General features: G+C 46.0%; 1 protein-coding gene across 2 annotated transcripts in view; it reads right to left on the minus strand.

Annotated features, from left to right (window-relative positions):
* LOC119376790 (RING finger protein 141) overlaps positions 1 to 22,941 on the minus strand; it is a 59,142-nt gene that overhangs the window by 33,850 nt on the left and 2,351 nt on the right. For both annotated transcript variants that reach the window (XM_037646498.2, XM_037646497.2), the window contains exons 2-3: positions 9,131 to 9,252; positions 3,712 to 3,820 (exon numbers count right to left, since the gene is read on the minus strand). In XM_037646498.2, the coding sequence (XP_037502426.1) occupies positions 3,712 to 3,820; positions 9,131 to 9,249 (228 nt within the window). In that variant the 5' untranslated portion in view covers positions 9,250 to 9,252. The remainder of the gene's footprint in view (positions 1 to 3,711; positions 3,821 to 9,130; positions 9,253 to 22,941) is intronic.

A 22,941-nucleotide genomic window follows, 5' to 3' on the forward strand; every position in this document is an offset into this window, starting at 1 on the left:
ATGGTAGAGAAAGGGTAGCAACGTGGAGAAGGTGAAGCTGGGTAAAGAGGAGGAGAGCAAAGGCAAAGCGTGAGTGGAGCAGGTGGTGTGGAGGGGAGGAGAGAGCAGGAGTGCGATTGGCTGTCCCTGTGAAATGAGTCATAACGCACGCCACGTTACATAGGCCGTTGTTACATAGGAGAGACAGGGCGCTGCTTTAATGAAAGGGCGAGGGAGCACAGACTAGCCGTTCGTTCCCACACAGGTGGCCACCTGGATTTGCACTGTAGGCGGTGCGGATGTTCACCGAACATCCGCACTGTAGCTTGCAGTCTGTCCGCATCCGTTTGCTGATATTTTTTATTTCTTTTCGCTATCAACTGTTTGTTTGGCGTTTTCACTGCGGTTTTATGCGTACGGTACCTTTTTGTTGATTTTTGTTGTGATATATGAGCACATGTATGGCTGATGTCTATTCAATTTGGGCGGCTTTGGCCTTCCGTTTCACAGCTGAAGTTTTGCGCCCGTCCTGTGTACTCCTCTTCGTCCATGTTTTTTCGCGCAACCTAATTATGTGTTCAAGATTGCACCAACTAGCCCAAATGAAAGCTTTACAGCAGTTCAAGACACACTAGACAACCGTAACATCATTTCTGTTTCATTACTTCAATGAGAATTAACTATGCTGTATATCATTGCGAGACTGGTCGCACAAAGCAATGAAAACCTTTTTTTTTAAACGTTCGTATATCACACATCATCTACGATACACCCAGCTGTTTGACGGAAGTTGTAGCCTCACCACAACGATGCCACCACGTCCTTTTCATGCAGTGTTCATTAGATGTTCGGGATTTACAGGGCCGGTGCGGGCACAAATTATATGTACGATGCCGGTTACCCCGCTGCGAAGTGAGGGATTTCTTATCCGTGTGAATACCGCTACATCAAATGCAGCGATCATTGTGTTGAGCCGACTTACGAGGCTCATCATTAGACCAAACACATCATATTAACATATACTAAACAATAAAGGAAAGCAAGAACAACATTTGTGGCTTACGCAGGTATGTTAGTTCAGAAGTGGCGCTAAGATGTTTCACACGTTACAGGACAGGGCCATACCTGACCGCTTAGATATGTTTGTTCGCCAATCTGGCCATATCTGAGTGCGCTTTGACTGCACGAAGTACTGGGCATTCTGTATATATTGCGGAAGTTGCCGATTTATAACCTGTAAAATAACACAAATGATATAACAAGAGCCCACAGCCACAAACATTCAGCGTTTGGTGATGCGTCTCGCATATACTTCTTCAGACAGCAATTTCCTTTTTCTGTAGTTGTTAGTACAACCAAAAATGGCACAGTGGTTCCCCGTTGACCTTTTTCTGGTTGGCATCGCAATAAAAGAGAAGGAAATTCGCAGGTGAGCCTAAAACCCACAGCGGTTAGATGTTCTCTGGCCACACATCCAAGCACCAGCACGCAAAGACATTGTCTGGGCAACTTGGTGTGACATTTGCAAAATAGAACAGCACAAAGGATGAGACGAAAGACACATTAACCACAGGACGAGTGCTGCATGCACCTGCAAGCTGTTGCGCACATTCCAGAGAGGAGGAAAGCACTGTTTGCCAGACCAGTATTCCTCATGTCGATGAAGTGGATGCGCTTGAAAGACGAGGACGAAGACGAGACGGGACACACAGTGCGCATGTGTCCCGTCTCTTCTTCGTCCTCGTCTTTCAAGCGCATCCACTTCATCGACATGCAGAACCAACTGGCCCAACTAAGTGCACAGTATTCCTCGCCCGGTGAAAAGGTCTATCACACTGAGCCTGTGGTAACGTTTCTCTCGCCTAAGAAACAAAACGGCTTTCCACACTAAACAAATTCCTGTGAAAGCACATGCATCAAAATGAAAGCCAAAAATGTTAGCGCAGTGTGTTGCTTGAGTAGGAGTACTCCTTTTCTGTTAAGGCAATGGATGGGTCGCTGAGACATCCATCACCGCATCTCCTAATATGAAAAGCTTCGATTAATTCACGAGTGGTTTTGTCTCAATGTCCAGATAAGGTGGTCAGATCAATGAGAAAGGGTGAGCAGCCGTACGTGGTGCAATGCTGCGCCAAGTGCACACCTTCCTTTGACGTTACTGCTCTTTTCATGCTCCTGCAAACGCCAAATGTCCCAGCCATTTTGGCAACCATCTCAAATAAATTTTTAAAAAACCACACTGATTTATTGCATCGAAAACAGTGAATTGCTAGAATATTTCAGAGAGAAAGACTTTTTTGGTCACGTGGGAGCCTTCCGAATTTCGCAGAATGTCGTCTGAGTGTCACTTGTCAAAAAATTTATTCTGAGAGTACCGTTTCTTGTTTCAATACTAAATTTGGTTTACGCATTAAGCAAAGGTGTTTGTGTAAAGTGTTTGAAGCTGAATAATATTACTGCAATTTTTCTGCCATATATGCCTCCAGAAATTTTGGCAAAATGCTCTATGTTTGCATTTTTTTTCCTTGTAATAATATTGTGCAATGTGTGAATATCTGAGTAATGAATACTCACTGTATGGAAGGTATATCTTGCGTTAAGAATTTTGGACCACTGCGATTTCTCAGTTTTATGAGAAAAAATCACGAGTTTGAGAAAATCTTCACTTTGGTCCACAGAGATGCGATTTACATCACGTGGTGCTCCAATGAAAAATCAGCTTTACACTACCTCAATTGAGAACGAATAAATGGATGTTCTCATATGGTTTTATCATTACATTTTGTGTTTTAAGAAAGAAAATAAATAAAGGCTATCATCTTCCCGCTTGGTCCTCCTTCCCCATGGCCGTCAATGGGGAATTTCAGAAATTATTTTCTTCCTTCAAGCAAAAAATTTAATGATAAAACTCAATGTGTGGTGTGGACGCTGTCATGCAGAACCATACACAATCTTTCGCATTTTCGACTGCAGAGACCATTTGACCGATGATGATGACTCCAGCATTTGCCTCTATGTAATGTGCTGGCATATATGATATTGCTCTTTGTCAGGCCATGTGTGGATTGGCATGTTTACCTTCAATTTGCATCACGTTACAAGCTTCCTTTGCCATCTATTCATGCTTTATTTCGCACATTATTTATTTTATTTTGGGGGGATTTCTTTCTTTTAGACACAGACTAGGTCTTGGATGGCAAGGCAGACATTGGCAAGGCAGAACACTGTCTGCTTGACTGAGGCCTTGTCACCTGTGCTTTGCTTTACAGTGAGGCAGCACAGGATACAATGGAATACGTAACATTTGTAAAAGGAAAGAACAAACAGCAGGAAAATGAAAAATAAGTAACGTCACACATTTTCTAGACAATAACAATTAGGTCCAAAGAAGTAAGATGTGTAAAAAAATAGACAAATATTTACAAGCGAAATATGACGCTGAAAATATGACACCAACATGACTGACTTAAGAGCAGGGCCGTACCCAGGAATTTTTTTCGGGGGGTGTTTGTGTGTACAACGGCTCACCTTGGCAACTGGTGGTCGCTGTGAAGGCGTGCAAGTATTTTAGTGTCACCCGAAAAGTTAAGCGTGAAAAAATTTCAGGGGATGTCAGAACCCCCTGCCTTAGTTACGGCACCCCACCCAAAACCAACTTAGCAGAGAACAGCACTTGACCGCAAAAGGCCAAGCTGAATAAAAGCTTGGAAAAAGGGGGAGCCGAACACTGACCTTGCGGCAGAGGATGCGCACTTCACTCTTCCACAGCACAGGCGTCTCTGATGTGCCACACACCTCAAACACAAGGTGACGGTTTTTCGTGTCTGTCAGGCACTGGCATCTGTATGCAAAGAAGGACTGTTATCCCACAGCAAGGCATCACCACAGCTAAGAAATCTAACCAGTGGACATACAATCAGACCTCAACAAAAGCATGCTTGCAGCAAAAAACTTCATTTCAAATTCTGTTGAGTCGAGGGTTCTGTTTCAACAGTAACTAAGAGTCCTGCATCTCATTAGTAAACACACTGAAATGCATCAGCTGAAAGAAGGCAGCACAGTACCACTACTGCTTATCATGAGAGCCAAGGTGGAACTTCAAAAGCAGAAAAAATTCTGGCTCCCTCGCATGAACATTTGATAGCACACGGTGGTGTTGCCAACGAGCCTTTTGAAACGAAACAAAATGCGCATCGTAGCAAAGCAGACGACCTGTCTGGCTTTCCCCGACGAGTGTGTGTACAGGAATCGACTACTAGGCACAAACTTACACCACAATATCTGCAGCTACATGGTACAGATCTATGTGGAGTGTCACGTATCATGCTCATGCCATGCTGTACTGCACGTGTACATGTGTTTGCCATGATGTTTCGCCATGTGCAAATGGAGCATATATTTTGTTGGACCAACACAGCACTTCAGGTTTATGTTCTGCTGGAATAAGCAAGAGGGCAGCAGAGGAGAGCTACATGATGCGTTCAGGTTGTCACCAATTAAAAGCGTGCAGTACACTGGCGCTGCATAACATGGATCGCCAAAGTGACAGGCAAAGAGGATCGTCAGTGCTGAGTCATACTTGCACCTTCGTCGATGGCCGCCATCACATTTCCCCATCACACATTCAAACTACCAGCATTACCAACATATATTACCAACATGCCCAAGAATACGTTCTTTCAAATAAATCAGTTGTGAGTGAAGTGGTGTCCAGTACTGTGTGTTCATTTTTGCACTACGATGACTGCTTCAAGTATTAACCAAGTAGCCAGAAACAAGTTATCTCAAGACATATTCATGCCTTTTCAATGGTTATCTATTGTAGAAATGGCTGCCAGGGGGATATCATGGAGAGGTAGAAGAGACGATGACAAAAAGCCCATATGGTGGTGCCTGTGGAGGTGGGACTAGACGCTCCCAGGTGCTGAGTGTGGCTGGTCAGGACTGAGACCTGCACACCACGAAAACGGTGACCCTGTGCTACCCCACTGGCACACAATGTAGCCCCATAGCTGCATCTTGCCGCCGCGCAGCAAGTTCGTGACTGCTGCTCTGGCCTGTGAGATGATCTTACTGTGTGAGCGCTTTTCAAAGAGCTTCTTTTTCGTTGCCATGATCAGGTCTTATGCAAGACCTGAGTACTGCTGCAGCTTCCAGCTGGAGTGCTTGCCTGCCTCTTGTGACCCCCGAGGCGGCTGGCTGGTCTTCCTGCAGTTGTGTGGCATCGCATCAGCTGCAAGAACACTTCACAGAGCACAGTCAGGGAGGGTCAGGTGTGCATTGGTAGAGAGCTGAAAGGACTGTGGGATTCTGAAAGACCTCTGAAAAGGTCACACTACCTGGTCTGCTTCACCAGGTACGCCCAAGAAAGTGTCGCAGGCTCCTGCAACACCTCGGTGTCTGCCTGCAGCATCACCGTTCAGTGCACCATAGCAAGGTTTTACCTGTTTGTTGCGGGGGCATTGTACCATCACTGCCGGCCAACACAGGCCAGTGTCTTTGCACGAGGGGCAGTGTGGGAGTGGACACAAGGAGTACATCAAGAAGAAGACATCACTTGTGGTGCATGCCATGGCCTTGCCGGAGCTGGATGCTACTGGCCGACAAAGGCTGTGGTCCACGACTATAGGAACACGTCACCATGAGCCCCCACATGGAAGTCATATTCACTGGCCAGCCATCCCTTGCAAACAAAAGGCACATCATGGCGTGGCCCCACTACGAGTTGAGGAGTGGAATGAACTTCTACACAAGGAAAAGTGACATACTTTGAGGGAAACTAAAACAAGCAAGACACCACACCACGTGGTGTCTTGCTCGTTCCTTCTGGTTGTCTTCGTTTTTTCACTCGGTGTTATATATAATTGTTGGGGTTTAATGTCCAAAAACACTATATGATTATATAGTGGTTTTGGTTATATATAATTGATAATATATAACGGTTGACGCCCTGATTTCCTACTGTCGTCTAGAAGGTGGCGTGCGCACGCTAATTAAACGCTCGTTTGTGACACTCCCAAAGAGAGACTTCCAGATGCAGCTCAAAAAACACAAGCTATGGAAGTATTAGCCTATCATGGAATGCGTTGAGGCAAAAAAAACACAGAAACCATTTGCAGAGGAAAGAATGCTTATGAATTTTCCATGAAAAAGCTGTCAACACATTGGCAGCAATTTGAAGAAGAAGACGTTTGGTTAGGTGGTGTACATTACAGAAAAGAGAAAACAGATGATGAAGATTGCTTACAGTGGGCTAAATCGCCCACTCTCCGTGATGCAACATTGTTTCTCCACTTGTTCCCTCAGGACTGTGCCTTGTGAAGCAGGAACACTGCACATTCCCGTGTCAACAAGCCCAAGCTGCTCTTCCTGACTGCCAAGGTCATGCTGTGCACTTTCATTAACGAAAGTGCAAAGCATCACCCAAACACGCACGTATGCACGCACACATGCTCGTCTGTCCACATCGACGTCCGTCCATATAAAATGGAATCGCAGGATAGAATTGTGTGGAATAAAGGTGTCTTCGCGGATAGAATGGAGTAGAAAGGGGCTTTAATAACCCAAACAGGCAACAACACACCATCTCAAGCATACATTCCTTGCTGCATACCAACCGCAAGTGCTCCTTTCGTGCCAACACTTGGTTCTCTTCTTTCTTCTACACTTCCTTTATAAAAGGTTCGGAGATAACTGGGGGAGACCTACGTCCTGACATAAAATAGGCTGAAGGTTATGCATGTCATCATCAAAAAGAAATCAAAACAATTATTTCTACTGTTTAATGCTTTTTATGCTTACTTTCAATAACATTAATAAACATCAGATAAGCTCATGGAAGCGCACAACAGCAAAATTTCCTTTACATGTTAACACATTGTGTAATAGTCTGATTCACCCAGAACTTGAATCAGGGTTCACACAGTTTTCAGATAGAAAAATTCAAGGGCATTCAAGGACTTTCAAGACCACATTAAAACTTTTTCGAGGGTGGAGCACATCTTTACTATAGCAACATTTCCAGAACACTACGTATATGCAGATACCTCCACTGCAGTAAAGACCTTGACAACTCGCTCGATGCAACTCTAACCTTCAAATACTGGCCAAGCCACTTGAGCTTATGGGACAGTGTCATGAATTCCTTTTACGTGTGGGACACAACTGATGAAACCGACAGACAATTAGGCAAGCCAAGGAAAGCATAGGGGCCATTATGTGCTGCTTTTAACTGTAGTGTAATGATTATGGCCTAAATTGAAAGGAATTAAAGTGAACAAAAAAACCCGCATTTCCCCGAAGGGGAGTATGAGGAAGTGCGAAGCACGGGCTGATGCTATGAGGCGGCGCACGACTAAACTGCAGAGCCGAGCGAAGGAGACGGCAGCGAGAGAGCACGCGCCAGCCGACCCACGGAGGTCTGGCCGTTTTTAAGTGCAAAGCACTTTCACTGATGATGATGATCTGTCTTCCGAACTCGTTCCAAAGAACCCGCAACGCGTTCAACTTGTTGGCGGCGTTGCGCACGCCCGAGATGGGGCTCAGGTTGTTGTCGAACCACAGTCGATCGCACACCGCGCAGCTATATCCGAAGCTGCGGTCCAGGAAGTCTCGCTTGAAGCGCGCGTCCGGCCAATCGAATTCGAGGGCCCGTGCTCGCTCGCGCATCGCGCGTCCCCGCGCCAGATCGGCTTCGGGGTGCTCGGCTCGCTTCGCACGCTTTCGTTCGGCGTCTCGCCGCCGGCCTGCATCACCACAGGCAATGCGCGGGGCGCGCGCAGCCACGGAGCGGAGGGCGGAGCGCGCGCAGTCACGTGGGGTGTGACGTCGCTGCGCCGTTGCTACAGACGCTCCTCTCCTCTGCTCGCGCCGTTGCTATGGGACGGCGGACACAGGGTCGCTTATAAAGTGCATTCGCACTTAAAAAAAAACCTCCTTTCCGTAGGTGATGCGTACTGACAAAAAGTGTTCCACACTTGCCGCCTTGGCAAACACTCACAGTGACTAAATGCACATCAAAGTGGACGAGGGAGCACCCTGTGTCGTAGCTCAATTGGAAGAGCATTTGTTGGTTTCATTGGCTGTGTCTAACAAAGAAAATCAAAGCCACTTCCACACCTGTGCAGTATGAGTAAAGAGCGGAGCTGGCAAGCAAGCGCCACCACCTGGCAAACGCACATTGAGTTCTTTCTTCTGTCTTTATTGGCCCTTCTCCTCCTTTCCCTTCTCCTTGCTGTGCTACAGTGTAAATGGCTATGCTGTGGTGTACCCTCTCACCACCTCATTCTCATACTCCCTCACTTCCCTTTCCCATCTGAACAAGGCTATGGCATGCCTTACCCTATCCCCTCCTCCTCACCTTCACATCACTCACACTTCCCTTTCCTTGCTACACCATACTATGCATGGCTATGCTATGTTTGAAGCTGCTTGGCACATACCCGCTTTCTGTGGCACATAGCCACTGAGTTTTCTGCAATGCTGGCCTTGCACCCAGCCTAAACAGCTCCGCCGCTAAAACAAGACTATCAACAGTTCCCTTTCTTTAGTACTTTTACGCGTGGGGTGGCGTATGTTGCCCAAACAGGCTTTGCACATACCCGTTACAATGACGAGAGACCTTATGAGCATTCAGTGTAAGCAGTGCAGTTGCTGACGTGCACTCAATAAATGCCACATGTTAACAAAAAAAAAAAGACACCCCTCAAAAGGCCTGGGAAATGAACAAAGCTTGCAAGAGAAATGTCTCAAGGCATCTCATTCCTCATTGCAAAAGCAAAATCCATATTGTCAGCAGACTGGAAACTGGATGCGCACAACATGCACACCCGAAGTGCACACAGAAATCTTTTCCCCCTGCCTGCATGCACAGCACTGTGTAAAGCTTCCTTCATCCTGTGTAGTCATCCCTGCCGATTCATCTACAGCCCAGGTGGGAAAAAAAATCAAATTCAATTAACATTTTTAATGCTTTAATAAACGGCATGCCAGATAGCTCAACAATTCACTTTGCATGTGCATCACGTTCCAGTGCTGTCCTTGCGTTGAAATCCACTGTGTGACTTGTAACCTCTTTTATTTTTAGCTGCCCGACTTCTAAAGTGGACCCATTATTCTTTGTGGGTCAATAAGTGTAGAAAACTTCACTCACATGTCATTCAGCTCCTTCACTTTGGCCATGAGGCGCTCAAAGGTAAGCGTGGTGATCTCGCCAAACACCTGAGATTGCCGAAAGGCTCCCATCACCTCCGAGCTCAGATGGGAACCCATGGCCTGCACACAAGTACACAGGAGTCGGTTCCACTGCATTCAGTCCCAGCTTTGATTTCTAACGTCCACCACAATGGTCCTGTGCAGGCAGATTCCACTTTATGCCCGCATTTCCACTAACGCTCTGCTTCGTATCCATTGTGTCACTGACCACAGATTATCTGTCCCACATATAACCCCCCACGTCTATTTGAACAGCGGAGCTGATTAAGCTTGAGGTTGTGCTAGCCATGCAGAGCACAGTATAGCGAGAGGGTGGGAAAGGGAAGTGGGGGTGAGGAGGGCCGATGTAAAGGCCGAGCAGGAGGCAAAGGACGTCATGGATGCAGCTCCCGAATGTATACTGGTACTCCGCGATGATGACTGGCTGGCTAACGGATGGCTGGCTAATGGCGAGAGTGATCCCTATATATAAAACAAGTGACAAGCAACCAAGTGGAAATTACCGTCCCATATATTTGACTTGTGTTTGCTGCAAGCTACTCGTGCATATTATAGCAAAGTCCATATACCTTTTTTTAACGAAAACGACGTCCTTTTTCCAAACCAGTACGGGTTCAGGCAATGTCTTTCTACCACCATGCAGCTAATGGAAACTTGAACAAAAAAAAAAAACAACTTGATGCAGTTTCTTTAGATTTCTCTAAAGCCTTCGACAGAGTCGTTCACTCTCTGTTGATCAGCAAATTGGCACAAATGGGAATAAATCCCAATGTAGTAGAATGGATCCCCGCATATCTGTCCAGTCGAATGCTGTATGTGGAAATAAATGGAATAATATTAAGCACCTTATCAGTGAGCTCAGGCATACCGCAGGGCTCAGTTTCAGGTCCTGTTTTATTTTTGGCATACATTAATGAGTTCTGATACCAGTGAAGATACCACTGTGCGTTTATACGCAGATGACTGTTTAATGTACCGGGAGATCAGTGACGTGAGCGATCAAAAATCGCTGGGCGATGCTCTGGCTGCGATTGAAGCATGGTGTGAAAAGTGGGAAATAAAAAAAACGAACAAAAAAGAGTCGTCTTCAGGGTATCGAACAAAGTAAGTACTAAAAATGGACCATAAAGACTTTGTGAACTCCCAAACGATTGCTATATATTTGATACACTCAAATACTGAGGGATCACCACGAACCTAAGCTGGAAAACATATATCGCAAATATCACGAGCGCTGCCGAAAAGAAACTTTGGTTTCTGCGCAGAAAGTTGAAGCTAAGCTGTATTTTTAAAAATGTTAGGCCAACGTTGGAATACGCAAGCACTATATGGGACCCATTTCAAGTTGGTCTAATAAACCAACTCAAAAAGGCACAAAGAAGGGCTGCACAGTTTATTTTATACAAATATTTATCAACTGACTCGGTAACAGAGATGTTGAAACTGCTTGAACTACCACTGCTGTCATAGCGGCATCTAGTAGCATGACTAACATTCGTATTTTTACTTTCCTAGCATCAATTTAACATCGATATTTCAACCTACCTAACTCCTTAATTAAAGCGAAGTCTCAGGAAAAAGCATGATTTCATGTTTGTTGTGCCACAACCACATGTCAACACATGTCAACTCACTCCAACCTCAAATTACAAAAGACTGGGATGCCCTGCCATCACCAGTTGTGCAGTCAGCTGAAACCTTCGAAAAATGTTTAATGACGACATTACAGACCTGAGTGCTAATGCTTATGCTTGCTTTCAGTTTCCTACATAATACACATGATTTATTTTTTTTTTTTCCATGTACCATGAATTAGCTGCATCATGAACAATTCATGTTGTGGTTCAAGTACTGATTTGTTATTCTTTGGACTATTGCTTCCTCGATGTAACTTGCCTTTGAAACATTCGCTTGATATTTTGATAGCCACTATTCAAATTACGAGTGTACCTGACATTATGATGTACCTGCTACACCTGGCTGTCTGCAGCGTATCTACATTTTACAAAAGCAGTTCCTTCGCATTGGTGTCAACAGGGGGGTGCAAAAGGAACACTTGCCCCCCCCCAAGCTACACCAGCAACCCAAGACAAAATCCTGCCCATCTTCCTTCGTCATGTTCGTAATATTCCCTGGGGCTCACCGAGTGCGAGTCTCTTGTCACAAAGTAGCGTATTAAAGATCCAAAACTTGTACAAATACTGCTTGAGAGTCGGGTTTAAACTCGGAACTCGAAAAACTTAGACCACTTACGGTGCCTCGCTGATTTGCATGCAGATACTTGGGTTGTGCCGACACCCCAAATAAATTCAGGTAAAGAACACCTGCAACTCACTCTTCCTTCCCTTTTAAATTCATATGTACATAATAATTTTGATCTCTTAAGTTCATCAAACAGTCCTTTGCGTGCCATGTACATGTAGATTCTGGGTTTCTTTTTTATGCAGCCATACCTGTCCAATGCGAATATTACCTACATGTTATTTTGTTTCTCTTTTGTATTTTGTCGATTATTGCATATTTGTCAATACTGTTGTTTTATAAGCCTTGCTGTGAAGTCAGGCTAAAGGGGGCCGTCGCTCTGTGAAGCTGACAGCTTTTTTCTGCGCCTCCACTGTCTGTACCTCTACAAGGCAGAAATAAAGAGTTTAAATTTGAATTGCATTGCTGTAATTCTTGTTCTAACATCCACTTTGTTGCTGTTACAACCCAACCTGTAACGACCAACAGTATCGTGAATAAAATTTTTAATATTAATGCCCTGCAGCAGATAATAAATGTTGTTCTGTGTCTGCCTCATTCAAAGCATGTACTTATGTTTCATTCCTGTGGCCAGTCAGCTGTGGTGGCGAGTCAAAACGACACCCACGAAGTCAAGGCCAGTGACTTCCATGTCTTTCTAGCTGCTTCGGAGTTTTGACAAAAGCACACATAAGTGGAAACCATGTTTGATTGAAGCATATTTCGAAGCAAACGGCACCATAGATCGAAGCAAGAAAATTGCCCTTCTTGTAGCTGCACTGAGCAAGTGGACTATTCAAACCCTTGCCGGAAGGGTAGAGCCAAACTGTTTGAGTTATGACCAAGTTACCAAAACCTTGAATGACCCTGAATGCAACAAAACTGCAGAGAGCTACAAGTTCTTCAGCTGCTGAAGGGTGAATGTATTTGTGTTTTCCTCATCGAGATCTGCCGCACTGCAAACAACTGCAACTTTGTCAGTTTTTTTATAAAATGATCTGAGCCTGCAGTGTATGCTCAAGCGAAGTAAGGAAACAACTGCTATGGAAGGAAGAGCTAGCGCTAGAAGGAGCCCAAGTGACAGCAATATCTGCCAAAGCCACGGAAAACAATGCAAAACACATTTCAGCACAATTAACACCGCTATTCAAAATGCAAGCGCGTCGCCAGCCAGCGCTGAGAGAAAGCACTGAAAACACAGGAATGTGGAGGATGCAGAATTCATAATGGTGTAATAGTAGCGCAAAAAAAAGACGAAGACAAGGAAGTGAACACCACAAGCGCTTACTCACAACTTAAAGCTTTATTGCTTGAACAGAAAATATATCTAAACTTGATGCTCGACTAATTCCCGTGCATGCGCATCGTGGGAAAGGCAAAAACCAGAACAAAAACACACCTCCTTCAACCTACCCTCCCTCAACAGGCTACCCCCTTTCCCTTGAGTAGTATCACTTCCCTCTCCGATATGGCTAAAGAAGGATAACTAATGCACAAAGATGCCCTCATGTTAATATGAAAAGCTTCAGCAAGTTCTCGTGTCGTGCGATCGTGGTTTAAACAAGATCTCTTTTAATATTAACCCAGGGCATCTACGTGCGTTAGTCAAGGTGGACGCAAAAATGTGTCCCAGTCCCAGGGAAGCAGCGGCTACCACCAAGGCTTGTGTGAAGGCTGGGAGGCTTAGGCCCATATTCTGAAACTCTCCTTACCTCAGACCATTTCCTTACCTTGCGTGAGGAGCCCTTCATGCCTCCTTATCTTAAGGAGCTCCTTGAGGGAGCCAGTGTATTCTAAAAGCTTCCTTCAACCTTCCTTCCCTAAGAGCAGCCTCAGTAAGGTAAGGCACATGTTTCACAAGTCTGAGAGTACGTGTGAAATACTGACGAAACGTCCGTTTTCAAGCAAGAATAAGGAATATTTTTGTGCAGCACAATGAATAACGTGTACATTGCTTTTTGTGATATGGGTTCACAGACTTTTCCGTTTACTTAATTTTCACCTGACAAAAACAGGATGGTCAAGCAACCTTGAAGCTCATTGCGTTCATTGGTGCATTTCAACGACCTGTTATGTGGGAGCGAGTAATAAAGATCGTTTAAAGAATTGAAGACGTGGCTGAGATTGATTTTCATAACCGAGCAGTGCTAAGCTTCTGAAATTTCCTCACTTTGGTGCAAATTAGTCTCGAATACTTATGTCCAAGTAAAATATTATGTTTACATTCAAAACAAGGGCACGTCTATCGGGTCTTGCATCGTGCCTTTGTGGATAGACCTGTTTTTTTTTTGCAAAACGAGAAAGTCTTACAGCAGCAGTTCCCAGGAACCCAAGTCCTGAAAGTATTCAGATATGTAGACGATTTCTTAGTAGTCTTACAGTGCGGTGCCTGAGGGTTGCATTTTGAGTTGTCACAAATGGTCGGAATATTTGAGGAATGTATATTGCCCTTCGTCATAACACGTGATATTCCCTTCTAGGATTTTGTCGGGTTCCTTGACCTTAAGCTTGATTTTAGCCGTGATCATGTTTGCTGGACATATGAACGAGGCTCGTACAAGTAATCCTACTGTTCTTACCTTCGCACAGTAAACTTGTCAAAGTGATTATTGTTCGGGCTTGTTTCTCCAACACATTAAAATATTCGTGCTGCCACAGAGTAGGCGCCAGCTTTCAGGCACAGGTCACTCGCCTGTATTACAACGGATTACTAATCTCAGCAGTGCTGAGATAATCGGAAGAAAAGGAAAGTGTCCTGGGAATACATTGTAGTGCATGCGGCTGCACCCCTGTGTTCGCCAAGACCAATGTAGTTTTCTCTTACCCGACGACCGCACCTGCATCATTGTGGAAGCAGCCCGCATGGCATGTGAAGAATGCTCATGCATAAGAAGCCATCGTTAGCCTAATCCAAGCAAGAACTGTCATTCCTGGAAGACGCCAGCATGAACGGTGGGTGATGAGGGGGCCCTACCATTTCGCATTCCGCGAGTCTCTTCTTTTTCTCTATTGCTGTAAAATGCCTTGTCCTCTTAGTGCTGCGCAATCTTAACGAAAAATTTTGACAGCCGTTCAGCCGCACATTCGAAAACACCTGGCAAGCAATTTTCCAATGATGACGAAGATACGATTATAGCGAGCTTGTGCAGAAGTACAAGGCATCGATCGAAAATAAGAAATCGGACACACTTTCACTGACGAAGTACTGCAGAGAAGCACCCTTTCAGTGCAAGTAGCAAGGTAAGGAAACCTGAAGGTAGCCCTAGCGCTACCTTAACTTGAGTGAGCACCAAGGAGGGCCTCAGTGAGGGAACCTTAGCAAGGAGCATTTCAGAATACGTGATAAGGTGTCCTCAAACAGTTTAGGTCCGCTCAGTGAGGTAAGGAGCGTTTCAGAATACGAGCCATAGCGTAACAGGTGAACTTTCAACGGGAGTTATTTTTAAAGTTGTCGTCACTGATTCTTCCACGTTTCCTCATTACGAGGTCGCCTGCTATGGTGAACACTCTCTCAATGCATGCACTTGAGGGAAGGGCGGTATTATAACACAGGAACATCTTGCGCACCAGCTCATAGTTGCACAGTGCTTCAGGGCTAGTGTCCTCTATGAAGCATCATGCTTCGCGCTTTTTAGCGCTCGGGTAAGGCAGTGCAGGCAAGGCTCAAGGAAAGGTGAAAAAATAGGCTCTGTAAGGACCCCCGTCTGACAGGACGGGGGTTCCCTACAGAAGGGTTGCGTATTTTTCGGGACGAGAACTGCCGTAGAAGACTGGTTACAACTTGATTTGGGAAGCAAGTAATGATTACGGTAATTAATTATGAAAAATGTAACTGAATTACCCAGCACGTTACAGTTTCAAAAAGTAATTGATTATATTACAAAATTACAAGAAAATATAATTGATTACAGGTAATCAATTGCCCGTAACGCGTTACGTACAACTGTGCTCTCCGTGACAGAGTGGCAAAGGAGTTGAAACGGCTGGTGTCGCTAGGCCTTACATCACCCGTGAAACATTCGGATTGGGCAACAGCCACAATGCCCATGCTTAAAAAGGACGGCACAGTTTGGATTTGCGGGATCTGAAAGCCACATTGAACAAGGCTTGTGAAACCGAGCAATATGTCCTCTATGAAGCGTCACGCTTCGCTGTTTCTAGCGCTCGGGCAAGGCCCAAGAAAAGGTGGAAAAATAGGCGATAGAAGACATGTACACGTTATTAGGCGATAGTGAGGTTTAGGTACACTACACCTGAAAAATGCCTACAACCTGGAGCCACTAGACACAGCTTCGTGCAAGTTGTGAACTATTAACACACACACCTACAGCTTTTCTGCTACAACAGGCTACCGTTCGGCACTTCCTTTGCTCCAGCCATATTTCAGAGGAAGGTGTGGGCCTGCCTGGAATCCAGGTTTATTTAGACCATGTGCTTGTGTCTGAAAAGGTGGCAGACGACGGAGCTCGGCTGAAAACAGTTTTGCAGCAATTTCGTGAGCACAGCGTAAAGCCGAGATGCGACATTTCAGCTTTTAGTTAACCGAGACATCGTACTGATCAACTCGCTCTACAGCCCACCGAAAGGAACGGGGAAGCTATCATGAAAGCACCGAGTCCTCGCAACGTGAGCAAGTCATGTTCATTTGTCATAATGTTGACATTCTATTGCAGTGAAATGGTAAGTTGGGCCAGTTGGAATGCTTGCACGATTGATGCCATTCTGACATTCTATTCCAGGTTTTTGCCAAACATGTCAACCACGTTGTCACCATTGCATCAGTTACTAGAAAAGAATGTGCGGTGGCAATGAAACCACACCCAGTAAATGGCTTTTATCAAAGCCAAACAAAACAGTGTCTGAAGGAGGCAGCTGCTTGCCCATTTCGATCCTTTGAAGGAGCTATAATGAGCATGTGACACATCCACCAGCTGCTCTCTATGGTGGCAGCCCACATTCAACACACAGCACATATCTCGGCAGATATTGGTACAGGCTTCAGTACAGCCCGGAAGGCAACTGCTGAACTCAGGTGCCCTCAGCAGGCTTCCACTGCAGTTGTCGAGTCCCGTTATGGAGCCACAAGGGTACTCTCTTGATTAGCCTGGATAAAGGCACAGTTACGATGCACAAGCTCAAACACCTGACAGCCCTCGACTAGACACTGGCACGTGCCAAGCATTATGTGCTACATGGTTGGCCTAGACGCTCGGAAGGCCTTGAGCCACGCATGGTGGCATTTTCTAACTGCCTGCTTGAATTCTCCCTGGCACACGAATTAGGTTGTTGGGGGCCCCTGAGTGTTGTACCTACATGTGCACGGAAACGATTACTGGAGCTCCTGCATGAAACTACCAAGATCATCGCCAATGAAGTCCATAGCGCAATCATTGTCTTGGTTGGCAGACTTGACTGGGATATCGAGGGATTGGTGGCTAAATGCCAGAACTGCATTGACAATTTACCCATGCCACCGGTCACCAGCTGGCAAGTGGGCTACGAACTCGACAGAATCATGCATTCACATGGACTTTACTGGTCCATTAGAAGGCATGATGGTTCTGGTGCTACTTGATTCCCTTACAAAGTGGATGGAAGCAATTCCTCTCAAGCAGGCGACCACAACGACTGCAACAACCTACTGCTTGCGGGACATATTCAGCTGGTTTGGCGTGCCCAGAACGATTGTTTCTGATAATGGTGCACAATTGATTAGTCACGAATTTGGAACATTCATCAAGCAAAACATGTCACATGTGATGACAGCCCCTTTCCACACTCAACCTAACTGGACTGCCAAAAGAGCCGTATGAACAGCGAACGACAAGCTTCAGAATATGAAAGATGGGAAATAGGATTATTGCGGCTGCTACTCAGTTGTAGAAGACAGCCCCAGAAAAGTGGAAAGTCACCATCGGAAATGCTTCTAGGATACCTGTTTTCCGATGTCGATTGGAGGAGCACCGTTTGAAAGCCCTGGTAAACAGCTACCTGCACAACTATGGGACAGGAAACCAATATCTGAGAACAGTGGAAGCAACTGAAGCGATTGTTTGGTGGCATGTCAGCCAGGTACGTCTTCAGCCTACAAAAGCACATCTCTGCAGATGAGCCATCAGCCAGGCCAGATGAATCCTGAGAACAGCATCTCTTTCACCAACTCCAGTTGCAGGTCGTCACTCTCCTTTCCGGGGCTTCTGTCCTCCGAAGTGCCAAGTAAACCGACTCAAGTCCTACGATTAGAACACGGAAACCAGTTGATCATTTTCATTTCTAGGAGGAAGCATCAGTGGCTGTGTGCTACACACTTGTGCAGTGTGTTGGGCTTCCTTTAATCTGTCCCCTTTCCTCTCGCTAGATTAACGCCCTGCAGTAGATAATAAACACTGTTCTTTGCCTGCCTCACTCAAAGCTTATGCGTGCAACAAAGGTGGCTTGCACGTGCGTGACGTTCCTGCCGTGGCCGTTGACTGGCCTGTCGGGCACGGCCAGTCAACAGCAATGACAAAACTTCCCAGTGCACACACCACTACTTTACAGCTAACACATCCCTGTTGGTGCATTTTGCCATTGCCTGATGACTGTTGCTAATTGTACGTTGAGCATCTTATGAAAATTCTAGTGGCAGCGCTCTTAGCAAATGTCGGCCGATTACGAAAAGCACATGGTGACCAATAAATTTTTAAATGCCAAGCATTTATTAGTGAACTTCTGCAACTTTGAGCGTATCTATCTATCTAGCCACCTAAGACGTTGTACTCTCCTAACCATTTCGTTAATGGGATGTATACGAAAATTGGTATGGCATAACATGACTGTATGACAAATAAACATGGCAGGTCATAACATGAAAATCATGGTGCTCTTGCAGCCCTTTCGCTAACTTGATATATACCAAAATTGGTGTGGCGTGACAAGAGTGTATGACGAACATAAACGACAGGAGAAACCATGACATGCATGTCATGTAGGACATGACTTGCATGCCATGCTCATGGTGCGCTCACGGCTGTTTCGCTAGCTTGATATACACCAAAATTGGTATTGTGCGATGTCACTATATGACGAACATAAATGACAGGTGGTAACATGAAAATCATGGCTCGCATCTCATGTAGAGCATGATTTACATGCCACGCTCATGGTGCGCTCGGGGCCGTTTAGCTACGTTGATATACACCAAAATTGGTATTGCGCGTCGTGACTGTATGACAAACATAAATGACAGGTTCTAACATGCAAACCATGATATCATGTCATACAGCATGATTTACATGACACTGCCTTGGTGTGCTTCCGCTGTTTTGTTAACCGGATATATACCAAAATTGGTGTGGCATGACATGAGTGCATGAACAACATAAATGGCAGGTCATCATCGTATATATACACCAGATATACGTTGCATTAGCATGGTATATACTAGATTGTATACATGCATGCATGACAAACATGCGATGTGTAGTGAACTAGATGTCATGGCACGAATGACTTCATTTGCCTCAAAGTCAAACAGGGCGATGTGTGCAGCTCTTTGCTGGCTGCTTCGCATTACTCGATTTCCACAGTGCGTGGGATCCGCCGTTTCTTTTGTTTTTTTCGTTTGGATCCGTCCCACGGTCCTTATGTAAATGTTGCAGAGGATGCCTGCGGATGCAGAACATGAAAGCTTTTCTTTGGCCAGGGGCTCCGGAAGTATACATGAGTGGGGGGCGACGTCCGGGGGTTGAATGTTGCATCGTGTGTATGTGTATGTGTGATATATATATATAATATTATATATATATATACGCGGTTTCCGATTACCAATATGACGCGACTGCCAGGTGAAATATTTTCAGATTTATCGGCTGCTGGGAGAATAGACACTGCCGATCTAGGTCGCTCACAGCCTATTTCTTGTTTTTTGCCTCACCCAAGTCTATATCGACCAGATGACGCTGATACCATCTTATGTAGCGACAATAACACGTTTACGCGAAACATCAAACGCGAAATATAGAGCTGTATAAGCAGAAAAGGAAGTGGTTGTAGCTTACCGCCTTATTGAAGCCGACAGTGAGGTCGTGTTCTTGATCATCTCTACCTGCTTGGGCGTGTGATATGCACAGCCAGTAGGGAAAACGAACACTAACGGCAAATATGAAGTCAGCTGGAATGAACAGGGGTACTGAAAAATGCGTGCAGTTTCAGTTGGGTGTGAAAAGATGACTCATTCGTGGTGATATTTGCAAGCAAAGGCCGAACATCTTTTACTGAATTTCTTTCGCCCCAGACTCGGCGCTGAAAAAATGTCTTCACGAATCTTGTGCTCTCAGCGAGTTAGGCGCAATGATACGTCACCACGTGAATAAACAGGCCGCGGCATGGCAGCGGCTTTCGTGATTGCCGCTATGGATGTGGTTGCAGACTTTGAACATCGCAGGGAGATCTCGCAGTGGAAGCAGGATTGCATTTCAGTGAGTCTGCAATGATCCTCCGTCGCGGTGGCGGCAGCTCTTTCTGCGTACGAAGCCTGGCTCCAACAGACGGAAAGCGAAGCCTCGTTTTCGTCGACGGCATGCGAGGCGTCCAATTGCCAAATACTGCTTGTGTACACGCGTATTTCATTTTGCGTTTTTATTTATGGCGAATTGCCTCTTGGAGAACTCGAGCAGGCGCCATGCAGTGGAGAGGAGCCATGCAGTGGAATGCGGTACGCATCCGAAGAGCAGGAGGGAGGTGCCAGTGAGGAGAAATGTACCATGTGATCAAAACCATCGAGGCACCATAGTTCTCTGCGGGAAAGCGGCCGCACACGTGTGTGAAATCCGACGCAGAATCGCTGCGAAGCTCGCTCGTACAACGACTCAACATCACTGCGGTAAAATCTACACCTTGGTTGCTGTTATCACCACCGCGCTCACCAGCAGAAGCAAAATAAAAACGAATGAAGAGATATGACGAGGAATAGCTCTGGACAAATCCCAACCGGACTGCGTTTGTGATCACAACGAGAAAAATGGAGGGGCGTTAGTACATATCCTTAAGTTTTTCGATATTTTCTCACTTGTTAAAGCTCAGTTCACAGTAAGAATGGCATGAATGTGATCGTAATAAGATAATTTGCCACTACAGTTCTACTTTCTGCATCTCTTTAGAGTCATTGTACACGAGGCCCGCCACTGGAGACACAGGTACTGGATTCGTTGTGACGTGCTAAGTTGGATCACGTGATGCCATCTTGCTTCACGGAACCTTGCTCTGATGACAGGAAGCCGGCGGCCCGAGCGCGTTTTTTTTAGGTTTCCCACTTCAACCAGCCTCATTTCACAACCAGTTAATGTGCACTGACATTTAGAAATAGACGTCAGACTCTGGAGTTTCCAAGACGTGTGGCGCCACCTGTCGGAGAAGTATTGAGTAGTGCATAGACCGATTCCCTCGCACAGTTTGCTATGGGACCAGTGCAACTAGCGAGTGCGAAACAACGATTGAGCTTAATATCGCGTGTGTTTTGCGCATTTAACACTCAGAACGAAAGCTGTGATTGCTTTCCGCTAGTCGGACGCGCCACCGAACCGTCGTGAAGTGCTTGCTGGATCACTCGCCAGAACGACGGCGAAAACAGCAGCGACGAGACCCCTCCGCACGCTACGAAGAAACGCCGCAAAAGACGCACTGTTGCGTTGTGAATTGCCACGGACGTAAAAGACTGAATAACAACGTTAAGTTTTATCGATTTCCATAGTTGTCGTACGAAGAAGAAAGGCGAGAGCGCTGGATACGGGATGTTGCGAGCGTGTTGGGTAAGCGAAGTACCCGCGTTCTCCACATTCGGTCGCATGAGAAAGTGTGATAATGTTGCTCTGCTGTTGTTTTGCGTAGCCCTGATGAAGAACCGTGGTAACCTTGACTATGAAGCTCAGCAGAGGCTCTGACCGCGGTGCTCGTGTAACACGAAGTGAGCAGCTAGAGACAGACTGAAGACCGGATACGCACACCGCGACGAGTTGGTCGTCACAACACAGCTCGCGGACGTCGTTTTGAACGCTCAGAGTTCTGGTTCTAACTAGCTGACACGTGCGTCATACAAAAATCGCAGAATGTTGGTCGTGACCACCTTCAAGTTTGTTCGCCCGTGTCCTCCGCGGTTGCCGTAGTTATCTCGGATGCCACGATTTTGCCTTTGGTTGTACCCCGCAAAGTGGACACGCACGTATCCCCATTTGCAGTACACACAACGGAAGACGACCATCAAGAGACCATTTGAGGATGCGTAATAAAACAGCCCAATGCATAGGAAGCGATGAGATGAATTAACGGAGAATGCAACTGCAAAGGCGAAAATCGCCAGGGCCATTCGTCCCTGATGCACGGAGTTTTGTGCCACTGATCGTAAGATGCATAGCTAAGTAAATTGATCGTGTATGTACTTTATCGCTGTGGCATTACGTATATACCCGATTTTAACGCATTTAGGCGCTAGAGAACGGATGTCGGAGGGTTTGCCTCGAACGCGATGTCGTACGATGCCGCTTGTACTTCCGAGTTGCAGCGCGCCGGAATAACTAAAACTTATTTTGCATTGTACTCGCAGTTCGCTTTGATCAGCTTCCTTTGTTTCTGAAACGTGGATTGGCGGAAGAAGCTTTCCAGGTCCTTGGTTTTCAGGAAACGGCTCCTCGACACCAACGAAAGAGGAGGATATATTGTGGCCTATGCACATTCGCTTGCGGACGGCTCTCTTTGCACTACCCAGTTAGTGCCAGGCTGCGATGAGGGCGCTGGTGGCGGTGTTTTTCGCAGCGCCGCCTGGGCATAGTCTGACGTCTATAACGGGAGCTTGGAAAGCGTGACCAATGTTTTCGGCGGCATGGTGCTCTGGTGCTGTGCGCCACAAATAATGCACCACGCATGCAACGGAGCCGAGTGTAATTTCACATTTATGGTTTTAACTCAAGGATAACGAACATCACGACGCATGGCTCATAAAGTTTAGAAAGGGCAATGAACCGAAGTCCCGCGCACGTGTTTGCAGCAAGCACTTCCGAGAAGACGACTTTGTCTGCGAACTAAAAACCAGGGGCGTAGCCAGAATTTTTTTCGGGGGGGGGGGGGTTCACCCATACTTCATGTATTCGTGCGTGCGTTTGTATGTGTGCGCTTAATATACGCAAGCAAAATTGAAAAATTTCGGTGGGGGGGGGTTTGACCCCCCCCCCCCCCTTGGCTACGCCCTGCTAAAAACGAATGTTAATTTGGTGAGCAACAGTGAGTTCACAAGTGACAACTCCACCTTCCAGTGAAGATGCCCACACTAGCGACCCTCCCCAGGCCTCGAATTCTTTTCAAAAATTGCTTCAGGAACGTCATATAATCATCGCCCATCCTACTCACACTGATCTGGGAACACGGCGTTCGTACCGATCCAAAGAGAAATTGAGGAGGGGGGAACGTACTTTGATAGAAAAAAGCAGTCTGTGAACGAGTTACTGGTTAGAAAAAAATGCAAGAAAGAAGGAAAGC

This window comes from Rhipicephalus sanguineus, unplaced genomic scaffold (genome assembly GCF_013339695.2).
Source record: "Rhipicephalus sanguineus isolate Rsan-2018 unplaced genomic scaffold, BIME_Rsan_1.4 Seq225, whole genome shotgun sequence".
NCBI lineage: Eukaryota > Metazoa > Arthropoda > Arachnida > Ixodida > Ixodidae > Rhipicephalus > Rhipicephalus sanguineus.